Source organism: Condylostylus longicornis, unplaced genomic scaffold (genome assembly GCF_029603195.1).
Source record: "Condylostylus longicornis isolate FDR11 unplaced genomic scaffold, ASM2960319v2 ptg000028l, whole genome shotgun sequence".
Classification (NCBI taxonomy): Eukaryota; Metazoa; Arthropoda; class Insecta; order Diptera; family Dolichopodidae; genus Condylostylus; species Condylostylus longicornis.
In genome coordinates this window covers 3,685,711-3,702,009 of record NW_026577997.1, presented here as the reverse complement: position 1 = coordinate 3,702,009, position 16,299 = coordinate 3,685,711, and the positions used below count along the sequence as shown (strand labels likewise).

Here is a 16,299-nt window from a genome sequence, read left to right as displayed (position 1 = left end):
TTTCTTTTAAATTTTTACTTTTGTTTATTTAAATATTTAGTTAATTTATGAATTTATTATTATTATATGTATGTATATAGGCATATGTATATGTAAATATATGAGCACGTATATGTAGTTTTCGAATTGTAAACAAACATAAATTTTTTTCTTTTTATAGATTTTGAAATTTTATGTTTACATTATTTTTTTTATTTTCATTCTTTTTCAATTTAAATGACAGACAATATTTATCTATAAGAATAATATCGTATAAGTAATATGTATAATTATATTGATAAAAATGAACACAATAAAGTTAAAAAAGAAAAAAGCTCTAAATTTTTTTTTCGATTTTCTGTCTTTTTCATACAATGTTGTCAAGTTTTTCTTTTCGTAGTTTATTTTGGTTTTTCTCTAGTATAAAAATTTAAAATGTAAATATTTAGAATTTTTTTTTTTTTGTGTATGAAAATAAATTATTGTTTATTTATTTAAGGAGTTACCAGATTTTTTCTTCCATGCAATATCGAAATTTTATGAAATTATTGGAAAAGCAGCCAACGAAGAAATTTGATTGGAAAATACTTATTTTTTATTGTTTTGTTTTTATCTGAAACATTAGATTTTGTAAATAAAAAATTTTGTATTATGTATGTATATAATATTTGCTTGTATTCTATTTTTAAAAATTTATTTTATATTATTACGAGTGTTAATTTAACAATACAAAATAATCTGGAATCGTTATTTATGCAAACTTCTTACATATATGGTTGATGTTTCATGTATAAAAAAAAATCTACCGTTATTTTTTAATAGACTAAAATATACTCAAACTTTTACCCTATTACAATGTAATTTCAATATTTATTTGTTCGTGCATATACTTATTTATTATTATTTTTCGACTTTAACTTTTCGATTTAAATTATTTTCTAGGTCGTTCTCACTTAAGAGAGTTTTTTTTAATTTTATTTTACACCAATGTATAGTTACGTTAAGAATGTGATATTTGCAATATTGAAAATATATTATTAAAAGTGCTTAAATGTCTTACAATCAGTTTGACAGATACTATCAGTTATTCACAATAATTCGCAATTGTTTATAAATATTGTTTATAAATATTGAGTCATTTCCAATTTTTGATGATATTTTTGTGATCTTTCGAATACAAGTGGTATATCTACTGACACTTTAAAGTATTTACGCGTATTATAATAAAATTATGAAGAAAAAAGTCATTTTTACACATACAATCAGATTGTAAAATTTTTATGTTATTAAATTCAATTATATTATCAGATATTCTTATAATTAGTGTACAATATTAATTATAATATTTTATAGACATAATGAACATTAATTTAAAGTAGTTATTCATGAATTGGATAAAGAAATTAAAATATGTAATAAAGACAGTATTCACATATATAATGTATATATACCCACTTATACTTAATATAATAAAAATTTTCAAAATGATATATTATTTATTATATTGGTACACAAAATATTAAAAATCTTATACATGATTCTTAATTAAAATTTAAGAAAAATTTTAAATTTGCTTTTATGATATATACATACATACATAAAATTTTATTGTGTAGTTTGACTTGTAAATTGTAGTATAATCACATTATGTATACATATTCTATATTAACATATTGAATATATATTACATATACTTCTTCATACTATATGTATACATACTTATTTACTTACTTATAATTTACTAAAATATTTTTCTCTATAAGTATTTTCTTATTTTGTTTTCGGAAACAAATGACATGCGCTCTGAGTCATTTCTTTCTTAAAGTTACTTACCTCTTGTGTTTTTTATTCAATAAGAAAAATATAATATTATAAATGTATACATAGTATACATATAGCTAAATAGTTATAATTATATATATAGGTATATTTTTCGAGTATAATTTAAATATATGTATATATTATAAAAAAATATAAGTATGTAGTATGTATAGTACTATATACAAAGTATATTTTAGGTACACACTTTAAATTTTTACGTGTTTGTATCCTATTTGTGGGGCAAGTAAGCTTTTAATCAAAAGTATGTATATATATATATTATATATTCATATATATGTGTATTATATATAATTTTTTGTACTGTTTTCTATTTATGTATATATATATATGTATACATATTATTTGAATTGTGATTCAATTTGTATTTGATAATGCAAAAATATTGTACATACTAGTATAAACTTGTTATATATTATATAAATGGATTAAGTATATAGAATTTTACAGTTATTTATATTATATACATACATAAGAACATTTAAATTTCATAAAATTTCCTGTATACATAATTCAATAAAATATAAATATTTAGGTATACATAGATTTTTATTCATATACATTTATAAGAAATCAAAAGAAAAAAAGTATTGGTTTTCTGTTTTTTATTTTATTTTAAACATATTTTTAATAATTAATACTTTAAAATTGAATTATATGAAATTTTTATTTAATTAAATATTTCTATTAAATTATAAAACTTAACTAATATTTTGTCTATCTGCCATTTTTTACTATATACTTAAGTCTACATTTTAAAATTTTTATTTCATACCCGTCTTTCCTTTAAATTCGAAGATAGTGGGGGAAACTCTTTCATATGAAAGAGTGTTCACATATATTCTTTGAGAACCATAATAAGACAGTAATGTCATTTGATAGTTGTCAGAATGTGATAATAAAAATATATGTCAAATATAGAAAATTTTATGCTAGTAAAGTAGTTTACAAATCCTACCAAATTTGGTTTAGTTCAAATTATTACAAAAGTTTAATGTGTAAACGACAACATTTAAAAAATTGGATTTTTTGAAAGTTGAGTAATTTATATTTTGACAATATTGTATAATTTTTGGCAAGAAATTCGTCATTCTACTCGTTCATTTAAATTAACACTAATAGTTTCACTAATAAACATTTTGACATATGTATATGTCATATGAAAATTTTCACATATTATGTACGTCATTTATTTATGTCAAAAATTACCGATAAGTTAACCTTTTTCAATTACGTATATAATAAGAATATAGATAAAATATGTTGGTTAAATTGATTTTTTTTTATTGAATCCAAATAACAGTAAACCGTTTTTACGCACATATTTATACATAACATTTTTAGAGAAAGAAAATGGAAAATTGTACTTTTATTTTTTTTTATATTTATTCTATTTATTTTATAGATTTTCCCTTGAAAATTTTATGTACCTATAACATTAAGAATAAAGTGTTATATACATATTTATATATATATGTGTTAATATAGGTATTTGAATTCACATAATATTAAATTTACATAAATATATATAAAAATATGTATATCTAAAATGAAGATATTTTGTTAATGTATTGTAAGCATCATATATTAAGTTTGAGTACATAAATGTTTTATAAAATAAAACGTAATTAAGTGCTGCCATGTACAAAATTTTTATTTTTATTTAATTCAGAAAATAAGTAGATTTTTTAGCAATATACATATACATACATATGTATAAAGCATGTACACATGAATATATAGCACATTATATAATTCGCTTAAAAATTTTGTATATATATTTCAAATAAGTATATATGTATGTACATAAATGTATATATGCATTAAATTATGCAATATGTATAACATGTATTATGTGAGTACATAATACAATTTTTAAGTTGAGTATACAAAATAAAAGAATATGTATATATTATAAATAATAATATTATTATATGTATATTACATAAAATTGTATTATATACATATGTATGTATAACTAAATTTTATATAAATTTCAAATTAAGTAAAATTTTATAGGATAAATTTAATTGTATACCAACTTTCTTGAAAATTTATGTATACACATATACGTTAGTATAACAATATCTGGTTCCTTTACACTTTGATTGTATACAATTTTTAATTCTTTTTTTTCTTTCTTGTTTATAAAATATTGCGTGATGTTAAAATTCAATTGTCTATATTTCTAAATACATATGTAAGTACATTCAATATTTTCTAAAATAAATTAAATATTTTATAATGCATATATGGCATAAACACAGAACTTTTATATTTTGCTTATATGTACATATATTTAACTGGAAGCAAATAATGTTAACTATAAAGAAAATAAATTATTTCACAATTTTCCTGTATGAATCACAGAGAATTATGTAGTCAATATACATACATATACGTACGTTATATTCATATTCAGTAGTATATACTTACATACACTCTATAATCTTACTTTGTTTTCAAAATTACATAACATTTTAATTAATAAACCTAAGATTATTTTTTATTTGGGATATACAATGTATGTAGTATAGTATAGCAGGCATATAGAGCAATACACATTTTATGCCTGTACTTAAGTATAACAATTTACTGTTATACTAAAATACATAATTTAATATTTTGAATTGTTTAGTTCTTTTTTCTTTCCGGAGGCTGCGCTCATTTCATATAAAATTTTATTAAAAAATTTTAATTAATTTGAAAAATTATGTATGTATGTATGTATATTAGTAAATAAGCACATATTTATGTACATCTCAATTTAAATTTTTATATTTATATGTATGTATATAAAAATTTTAAAGAAATTTTTAATTAATATTAGATTTGTATTCACAAAGTTATACTATTATTAATAATATTTATATTTTATTAATACGAATATTTTATAACATAAAATTGATTAACACTAGACACTTTATGCATCTGATGTGTACTGTATGTGAATGGATACTTGCATGAGTATGCACATTTCAGAATAAATTGTTTAGTTACAATTGAAATATGATATTTTCTTCCCATGTCTATCTACTTAAGAACGCAAGATGCAAAAATTTCCCATATTCGAATAAGTTCAATATAAAAAATATTGGTAAAAACCCAATTTCGGTAGTCAAATTTGAAAGCTCACTATTAAATCTGAATTGAGTCAATTAGATCATTTTGTAGTTTACCAAAACAATTTTTATTCTAATTCAAAAATTTCTTATAATGTCCAAATCATTAAGCATATATACATAGTCAGATAAGCCTAGACGGTATGACTCTCATTTTATAATTTATTCAAAATCAAAAAGGGGTGTAGATTTATTTAATTACAAACCTACACATATGAATTGAGTTCTATATTAATTATGTTTATACTTATGTACATACATTTTGAAATTGCAATATTTATAATAAAAGAATTGTAAATCTACATACATACAAAACATACATGTAAATGTACACTATACTTGTAAATAAAAATAGATTTACATAGTTCCGAAAATATTTTTTTTTTAGAATTCTACAAGTTAAACATGTAATACAATACTTATCGTAATAACCAAGAGTCTTATCGTAATAACACAATGCGAACTGTCCAAAATTTTGAAAAAGTAAAGCTTCTATTTCTTCTTTATTTAGAGGAATTTGTTTGTATCAATTCAGAAATTAATATTGCCAACGTTATTAAAAATTCAATGATCTGATTCTTTTATTCTGAAAAAAATATTTTCGGAATAAAACAAAACTCCAATAACTGAAAAGGTTTACCAATAATGACAAAAAAAACCTGAAAAACAAAAATATTTATTAACAAAAAAAAATATATAACACAAATTAACACAATAAAATTATTTAATACTAGATAACTTGACTGAAAACTGGTTTTCGTTGTACACAACAACAACAAAAAAAAACAAGAGAATAAGCAAAAAACTAGAAATAAAGAAAGTATTCATACCATACAAACAAATTTTATAAAATAAAAATATTTATGCATGCATACCTATACCTACAATTTTTTTTTTGAATTTGTACGATCATAATTAAGTGAGAATAATGTAAGAATTTGTAATTGTAAACTGAATTCTAATAATAATGCAAAATGAAAAAAAAAGAAACCGCTTTCAATATAAGTTACGATTAGTAAGTTCATAAGTATGTGTGTGCATTCAAATTGTACTTAATTACTACAAAGTACATATATCAATATTTTAAAAAATTCAATAAACTTGAAGAATGCAAGTAAATCATTAATGTCTGTCGCAATAATGCCGATAAAATATCAATATTGTTACGATAAACAATGGTTGTTATCGTAAATTATTAATTATATATCGTAAAAAAATTGATTTAGATTTTGACTTTTCGAAATATCCAAGAATTTTCTCGGAATTGAGTTAAGTTTCAAAAAATGTTCACAAAAAAAGTCAAAACCATTAACAATTTTAAGCTGCCATTGTCATTTTATTGAAACTACCTGTTTGCGCAAATTAAAAAAAAAATATATAGTTTTCGCCGCATTGTTTTTAAAAACCAGGCAGAAAATCTGATGATAACCGCGTAGTTTTCTATTTATTCAGAAGTCAGACTAATACATAACATAATTTTAAATATTCCCGTAAGCTAACCGTATGTTCATAAGTAAATACACTGTTTTATGGACGGAAAGCAAAATGTTTCAGAAAGTCCGGTTCTAAAACAAGTTTTGTATAAAATTTTACTCAATAAATTCGTATGCAAAATATCGTACATTTCAAAATTCATCGCTAAAATTAATGCTGCGTGATTTACAAGTCATTTTTCGAATTGGTTAAATTTTGAATATTTATGTGCTTACCTAAGTTTTAAATACATAAATGCATATACTTATGTACATATGTATGTATTTAAGGGTATATTCAATAATGCGAAAATTTGCAATTTGACATTTGCAATATGTACTGACCTGGTGACTGTTTATAGTACATTTACATACGTATAAATTTAATATCTATACATGTATAAATATGTATGTATGTAAGTATTTAAAAAATTAAAAACATGTCTGCCAAACATTTTTTTTTATATACAAAATCGTAATGTCTAACCGTGTATTTTGGCATACATTATGTTTGGCCGTTATTATCGTAAATAAAAAACTGAGTGGATATTGAAGTGAGCGTTCAAATATTTTTAATTTTTTCATTTCTCTTTTTTTTTTTTTTTGCTTTTTCTTTTCTTTCTAGAATGTTGTGCGTACTAAAAATAAATACGAAAAAAAAAAAAATGGAAAACTGGTTTTTCTACTTTGCTTGATTCTTTTTTTATTATGTTCTCATTTTTTTTTTTTTTTTTATCTTAGATATAAATGTGTGTGAGTTGAAATATTTTAATACACGAACACATTCTCAAAAGTGACGTAGAATTTTGTATTAAAAACAAGAATGGAAAAAACATACAAACACCCTTGAATTTTTTCGTTTTTTCCATGTTCATTGATATTATACATATATTTTATTACCTATACGTTGAATTATAATTATAGACACAAGTTCTTATATACATACATATGTGTATATGGATATAAAACATTTTGAAATAAAAATATTAAAATAAATTCAAATATATGTAAAATATACAATATAATTATGTGCTCAGGCTCATTACGAAGTACGAATTAGTCAGCACATTATTAAAAATTTGTTTTGCTTGCATACATACCTTTTTTTCTTGCCACCATCCCAAATAACACGAATACTGCAATTATTGAAATAAGTATTAAAAGTAAATTTTACAGGCATGTAATAGGTTGTTTGTGAATATATACATATGTATGTATATAATATAATTGGTACAGAACGGTGTTAGGTGTTAACACAAAGTTTAAAAGTGTTACCGAATTTGAATAAGATTTTGTAGATTTATCAAAATTATTTTCTATGTTTTTATGAAAGAACTCTAAATTTAAACTATCAGAAGTATATGTTATATTTTATCACGAACTCTGTATGTTTTATTATGTTGTTTTGACAGCTGTCAGTGTTTAGTTACATTTTTCCTAATTCAAATTAGTTGTTATATAAAATTAATTTTAAAATGTTGATCTTATGCATAAATGTATGTGAGTTAATTCCAAATAGAGCCGCATTTGCAATAGAAATGAGTCTATGTTTTTAAATATGTATATATGTATGCATGTACATGCACACATTTTATAAATTTTTTATCATACCCATGAATAAGATTGTAGTTAAGAAGAATAGTGTTTTTTCATTGATTCATTTTCGTTTTTTTCATATATATTTGTTTTGTAAAAAAATATTGAATAGTGTTTGTGTTTAGACGCTACATTACCTTACCATGTGCACATTATAGGTATAAGTAAATGCTGTTGTTCTTTTATTTTCCATAAATTACTTATTAGGAACGTTTCATTATTTGATTACGTGATTTCGTCATATTGTATAAGAAAAATTAAACGACTGAATTTATGCAGTAGATATATATACAAGACAAGACATCGACCGACAACTGAAAATACTAAAATCTAAAAGAATTTAAGATCTGGTTCTTCTATTGTGCTTTTTTTTTATTTTTAAATTTTTTTAGTTCTTGTTTTCTTGGTATTGTTGATATTTAAATGAGATATGCATATATGCATAATATATAAATCACCGCAACAATTTACATTTATATAGTAAGTTGTTTCGGTGAGTTTTATAACTGTTAAATGCAGGTGAATATATTTATGTAGATATATACATATATACATACATACATATGCATGTTAAATTTCAATTACGTAAGTTTAGAATTATTTTTGAATTTTATTTAAAACTTATTAATTTTTATATTAATATTCAAAACGCGTAATTATGTATGTATGTATTTTAAAAAAATTTTAGAAAATAATGCAGAATTTAATGTTAACATATTTAAATTATGTAGGTACATACATATGTGTGTCATCTATATGTATTATAATTGGGATAAAAATGCATGCTACCAAATAATTATAAATATGTACATATGTATGATTTCGGATAGCGATATCTATATAGCGACCGCGTATATGGATATGTTGTGCCTTTCTGAATGTGGTGTATGCATCCGCTCGAGATCCACCCTTCTGTTGAAATCGAACACTCTGTGAGGCTCAGAATACCGTTACTCCGCTACCGAGAATTTATATCCAATTGTGTGTACATTTAAAAGTACACTCAATTTGTACATTTATATTCTTTCAGAATATAGGTACTTACATAATATTACGATTTTATCTTTGAGTTTTATTTCAAAATTCTACATACATATGTATGTATATTTTTTGTTAAATAATTCCACTTTATTTTGAATTTGAGGCAGAAACAACACATGTTGTATACCGACATAATTTCAAATATTCATAATACTCGCCGATGCCGTAATTAAATATGTACATACATACATACATACATGGATGAACTCATTTTGTAATTTATTATAAAGATTAAATTTAAAAAACAAAAATAAACAAATTATTTTTTTTATTTATCCAACCAAACATACATCCATACATACAATATGTTTCCATAAATATCTAGAAATGTATGTACATATGTACATATATCGTAATGTCAGAAAATAAAATTAGCTTTCATTTTATCATTTCAATACAAAACAAGTAAAAACAACTAGAAAATTTTATAGTAACCCGAAATAAAAACAATAATAATAAAGAAAAACAAAAACAGCCGTAAATTCTTGAATCAATGGAATTTTTTTATTTTTTTTATTTTTCCTTATTATTGTTCTTTTGAATATGGCTTCACATTTTTTTAAGCGTTTGAAAACAGAGCATTGTAATATACGTACGAAAACATACTTATGCATACATAATATATATGTATCTAATCAAAAATCATACATATGGTATTCATATATATCTATGCACATATGCGTATAAACTTGCACAGATGGCTATCAAAAAGCGTTTGTTATTTCGTTCATATTATAAAATTCCGTCTCGTTCCTATCGAACGAAATAATCATCGAATATAAAAATGAAAAATGCTAAAGTAAAATTTATATACATATATATATATGTACATATTATGCATTATTAATAAAAGTTTATTTGAAAAAAAGATGGCAACAAATACATAAGCAATATTATGATATACATACTTGCTATGTAGTTTAAACACATGCATAATTTCATACTCCAATTGTGTATGTGTGTGAGCAGAAATATAAAATTTTCAGCTGGCTTTTTTTTTTTAGTCAAATAAAATTAAATGATTTTATAATTTCGTCCTTCACACACAAAAATAAAATAAAGGGAAAATAATATGAAAAATTCTGGCTGAAATTGCCTTTTGTAAGAGTGTGTGTTTAGGTAATACAGTTGCCAGTGTTTAGTTCTTTTTTACTTGACATAAAATTTCATATTTATGGTTTTCTTTTGAGGAAAAAAAAACGTTCATAATATATTGTTATACATAGGAGTTTGCGTACATAATTATTATCAAATATCAAATAAGTATGTATGTATGTGCGTATGCAAGTAGCTCCGAGCTTGTTCATTTAACTGATTTCTGAACATTCATGATACAAATGTATGTACATACATACGATTTTTTCTGTTCTGAAAAATTAAATTATGTTTGGATAATTTGGTATTATATCAGGAAATTTGACGTGATGTGAAAATTAATTATATGTACATATTTAGGTATATACTTAACATAACATGATTATGTATATTCCACCCTTACGTTTGGATGGCAAAGATAGAATATCCTACATCCATATATAAGTTATATTACTTTTGCGAATGTATGAATTTCATAGTAAGTATAATTATGTTAATGCTTACATATTACGTACTTTAATTGTAAGTTCTAAAATTAATATTTTTGTGTTCGCATTCGTTGAATGTATTATACTTATTTTGTTTTAAATACGTCATGACAACAGTGCTGCCATCTTTTGTTGTTTTGCTCAAATGAACATTTTGTATTAGGTTTATGTCAAATATTGCAGAAGAATATTATGCTATAGGAGAATTTTTACATATAATTCATATGCGTAAGTTTATATAACACAATTCATATACATATGCGTACAATTCATATTCGTAACCTAAATATTGTAGTTTCGTAATTTAGAAACAAAAAATATACCTATCCATACATATTTGATTATAAGCCACTTCGTATATTTACGAAAATTTACGACTTACAAATAACAGATTTTATAGTATTCAGCAAAAAAATTTGATGAGTTTTTAATAAAAGAAAAAAAAAATTTAAAGAATAAAGTCATACTTGCATAAAACATATTTACATACATACATATTATTAATTTAGCATATTTACATACATACATATTATTAATTTAGCATATTTACATTTCTTCAGCTAGAACTTAAAATATAAGTAGTTGCTGAAGATATTAGGCAACAATTGCAAAAAAATGAAAATAAAAAAAAACCAGTTGAATTTTGAATTCTTGTGCATTCTTGTTGTTTTTTCAGAAATATAAAAACAAAAATCTATAATATAAAAAAATATAATTTCGTATTGCATTTGAATTTGTTTCGAATAAATAAAATGCGAAGGGTAAAATGTGTATGTATTTAACTAAATTTTGAGGCAGGAAAATTTCAATTTGCATGAGTGTGTGTTGTGTTAGTGTTACGGCGTATACATATGGATTTTTTTTTAATTTTTAATGTATAGGTTACCGCCATACACAATATATAACTGGAAATTATACACATATGTAAATAAAATATATTGATTTTCAACAGAAAGTGAAGTACTAAAAAAAAACCAGAAAAAACAACAACACAATCTAAATATGAGAAATGAATAAAGATTAATGACGTCATAATGAATGTAAACTTGATAATAATTAAAAGCGAAAAAAAAAATCGTCGCTAAAATAGTAATATGAGTATTAATTTTTTTTTTTTTCAAAACATAAAATGATGACGTTGTTTTGAGTGAGAAATTTATGACAATAACGATGATGATATCAGTAATATTATTATTGAATAAAAGAATGAGAGAAAGAGAAAATAAGTGGCTGTAAAGAAAAATTATAACATGAAAAAAAATAGGCGTGAAATTATTCTTTGTTAAACAAGTAAATAAATAATTGAGTAAAATTTTGAGTATTTTATTTTAAATATCTACATTGTACATAAATAATATTACGTTAAGTATTAACATAGAATATTGTAAATTTTTGCACTTATCTAAAAAAAAAATAAAATTATTTCATTTAATGGTGTTTGATAATTATATTTTAATTTATTTTAATAATTTTTGTTTTAATATAAAGATTCAGACAGATAACAAATTATATAAATCTTATCTTTATTATGTCGCTCGTTTGCTGCAACTACTGATATAACTCAAAATTTGCACATTTGAGAAAATCGAATTTTTAAGTTTTTATTTTAATAATATTCTTCTGGTTCTGTTCTAGCATTATTTCATAAATTATTATGTGTAAAAGACAGTTTTCAAGCTCGAGAATTGGCCTTTTTACTAATTTATGTCATTGTTGCAGCAAATAAGCGATAGAAGCAATAAAATGTAGGTATATGTAAATATATAAATCAATTCAAGTACATTTAATTATACTTTATATGCATTAAATGTACATAAATTCAAAGAAACTTAAGATTGGAAAAATTGTGTATAAAATAATATAATGATGTGGTTGACTTTCTTATTTTAATTCAAATTTTGAATATTTCTAACAAAAATGTGGAATCTATGGCAAAAAAACAAATAATTTAATTTTACAAATAGGGGTTAAATAATTGAAAAATATTCAATAATTCATCTGGCTATCAAATAATAATTTAATTTTTACTATGACAAATTTTCAATAAAATTTTTTCATAATTTATTATTTATAATTTTTATTACAAATATTCAGTAGGTATTCATTTTTCTTGAAATATACATATGTACAATATTTTAATTTTTCATAGATAAGGTGAATGCGTTTGCTTGACTATATTTAATTTTATACCTTTTATAATTGCTTACAAACCTATTTTAATTAAATATACTTATATCTACATGTGATGGAAATGTTGCAACATTATTTTATTAAATAAAAATAACAAAAAAAAAAAACAATTAATATTTTCCTTAAAATTTTATTTTAAACAATAATTATCTTAATTAGTAAAATAATTACTTTTAAAGATATTTTAAAAATATAATGCAAATTTTTAATAATAATAAAATATTAAAAAAAAGACATACTTAAATAATTATATTTAATTAGAATTATATATTTATAAAATAAAAATTTTTAATATTGCAAATATTGAAAAAAACATAAAGTGAATAAAAAAATTAAATTACACAAGAGTTGTTGAATCTCCCATAATTAAAATTATAAAACACAATTATTATTTTTAATTTTTTTATTTTTTTCTTTTAAAATCATAAATTATAGTGGCATATCGTTTCCTTGCTATAAATATTAATACAAATAATTTTTCAATTTAAAAACTTAAATTTTTTTTTTGGTTATTTTATTTCTATCTTATATTTCACATTTTTTAAATCTACAATTTCATTTTACACCATTTAGAATTTCTTTTTTTTTTCAATTAATTTACAATTGCACATAAATTTAGATTTTTTTTATAAAATTTTTTTGAATTTATTAACCATAATATTACATACTGTTATATAACTATATTTATATATACATATACAAATATATGTCTATATATATATACAAATGTATAAAATTTTCTTTAAAAAGAAGAAAATAATTTTTCCCTTTATTTATACATCTCAATTATTGTGCAATTGTTATATCTCTATACTATCCAAAGAAAATAAACAAAACAAAAATTTTAACTTTATAAAAAAAAAAAAATTTTTTTTAAACAAACAACAAAAAAAAAAATTTAGTTGATTTTCTTTTTCGTTCATTATTTTCCATTTGATTTTTTATTTTTTGATTTTAGTTTATTCAACAATGCCACTACCACCGAATACAATGGGAGATTCAACCATAAATCCTAGTCCCACGTCGCAAATGCAACGTCCATCACAACAACAACAACAATCACAACAGCAATCACATCAACAGCAAATATCACATTCTCATTCAATAACATTGCAACAACAGCAACAACAACATTCGCAGCATACGCATGCGCCGCATTCGCATTCATCTTCTCAACAACAACAATCTCAATCAAAACAAAATTCTTCAATAGTTAATACACATCATAGTAATTCTTTACAGCAACCTTCAACAGTTTCTATGACTATAGCAACAACAACTCAATCACAAATATCAAAAGTTGCAATGCAACATTCTCAAACACAACAATCACATAATAATAATCATAATAATAATAATAATGTTATATCAAATCAAATAAAATCAAATAGTCATACGCAATCTTCTCAACAATTACAATCTATATCTCAGTCACAATCACAACAACATCAACAACCAAATCCAATGATCAATTTAATGTCTATTACAGAAACATTACCACCAAGTAGCCCAAGAAATGGTCCAAGTCCACCAGGTCCACCACCACCAAGAACGGCATCCCGTGGTAGTCAACATTCTCCCAATAGTTCAGGTAAGATGATTTAATAACTTGTTTTATTAAATAATAAATTTTAATCTAAAAAATATTTGAATAATTAAATAAAACCTAATTTTGTTTTTAATTATTTAAAATAATTAGGATCATCATCAAGTGGAAGAAGATCATCTGGTTCCAGGCATGTATCAAGTACAACAGTAACCAGTACAGATGCACAATCAAATCCGTCATCGGTTGGTGTTACTGGCGGTCCACCACAATCTATTGGTTCTGCAAATCCAGTTACTGGTGTTGGAGGTCCTAATGGTATATCTGCACCTGTTGGGCCAACTGGAAATGTTGGTAATCCAAATGTTGCAAATGGTGCTAATAATAATAATGCTCCAAATACTGGTGTACCACAAAACGGACCACCAGATGGTTCAGTTCCAACATCTGTTGGTAGCGGTGGAGGTGGTGGTAATAACGGTCCAACATCAGCACCAAATGCAACACTTAAATGTACCCTATGTCAAGAAAGATTAGAAGATACACATTTTGTGCAATGCCCGTCTGTTAATCATCATAAATTTTGTTTCCCATGCAGTCGTGAAAGTATAAAGAGACAAAATGTAAGAATTTTTTTTTAAACCACTTTTTTTTCAAATCTAAATTATTTGTATACTACAATTTGTATTTTATAATTTTTAGGGTTCTGGAAATGAAGTATATTGTCCATCTGGTGAAAGATGTCCATTAGCAAATTCAAATATACCATGGGCATTCATGCAAGGTGAAATTGCAACCATATTAGGGGAAGAGGTTAAAGTTAAAAAAGAACGAGAATCTTAATGACTTTTTTATTCAAAAAAGTTAGGAAAATATTTAAAATATGCAAATGTTAAATGATTTATAAAATAAAAGCAAACATTAAAAAAATTAACACAACAAAAATTTAGATAAGAAAACAACAATCACTTAAAAAACAAAATGAATTTGTCACGGATTTCATTTTTGTGTCAAATTGGACTTTGTAATTCAATAAAAGGAGAAAATCAAGCAAAAACTAAGAGTAGAAAAGTGGACGATAGCAAAAAAAAAATGGATAATTTAAAATCTTTTGAAAAATTTATGTAGATACAAAATAATTATAATATTCAGAAGAATTTTTTTTTTGTTTTTATTTTAAAAATTAATTACTTACTACTATGTTTGTCGGATATTTTAAGTACAGAGATATTTTGTTTAAATTTTGTTATCTTATTATAAAAAATGATTAACAAAAATTTAAAGTATGTAGTATGGAGCTTGCTTGAAACTTTAAACAAAGACACCAAAAAAACAAAAAAAAAAATTAATAAATAAAATTGAAATTTTAAAGAAGAAAACAAAAGATATTGCAATTTTAAAAAATAAAAACACAAAGAAAATTTAAAAAAAAAAAAACTTTGAAACAAATTACTAGTTTTTTACTAGTAGTTTAAGAATTTTTGTTTTTGAAAATTAAACAAATTGTGGTAAATTACATTTTTTTAATGTAAAAAATGTAAAAAAATTTGTATTTTGAATATTTGTAATATTACGTATTAAATTAAAATAATTGTACTATTTAATACGTAATCAAAAAAATTAAATATTAATATTTTTACCTTGTTTTTGTATTTCTTTTCTTGGAAAACAAGAAAAAAACAAAAACCATTTTCTTAACATTTCGTTAAATATTAATAAAATATTTATATATAAAAAAAAAACAAAAATATATTATATACACAATTGTAATGTGTATTTTATAAAATTTAAAATAAATGTTTGAAATAACAAAAAAAAAAAAAATTTTGTAGCAAATTAAGGAAAAATTTAAAAAAAAAAAAACAAAAGTAACTAATTTAAAAAATCAAAAAAATAAAATAAATAAATAAAACATTTGATGATATAAATAG

General features: G+C 22.4%; 1 protein-coding gene across 1 annotated transcript in view; it reads left to right on the top strand.

The window, feature by feature from the left end:
• LOC129607678 (interferon regulatory factor 2-binding protein 2-B) overlaps positions 1–15,872 on the top strand; it is a 36,285-nt gene extending 20,413 nt beyond the window's left edge. The window contains exons 2-4 of the mRNA XM_055518830.1: positions 13,781–14,413; positions 14,522–14,991; positions 15,071–15,872. Coding sequence (XP_055374805.1) covers positions 13,781–14,413; positions 14,522–14,991; positions 15,071–15,211 — 1,244 coding nt within the window. The 3' untranslated portion in view covers positions 15,212–15,872. The remainder of the gene's footprint in view (positions 1–13,780; positions 14,414–14,521; positions 14,992–15,070) is intronic.
• The last annotated feature ends 427 nt before the right edge of the window (positions 15,873–16,299 follow it).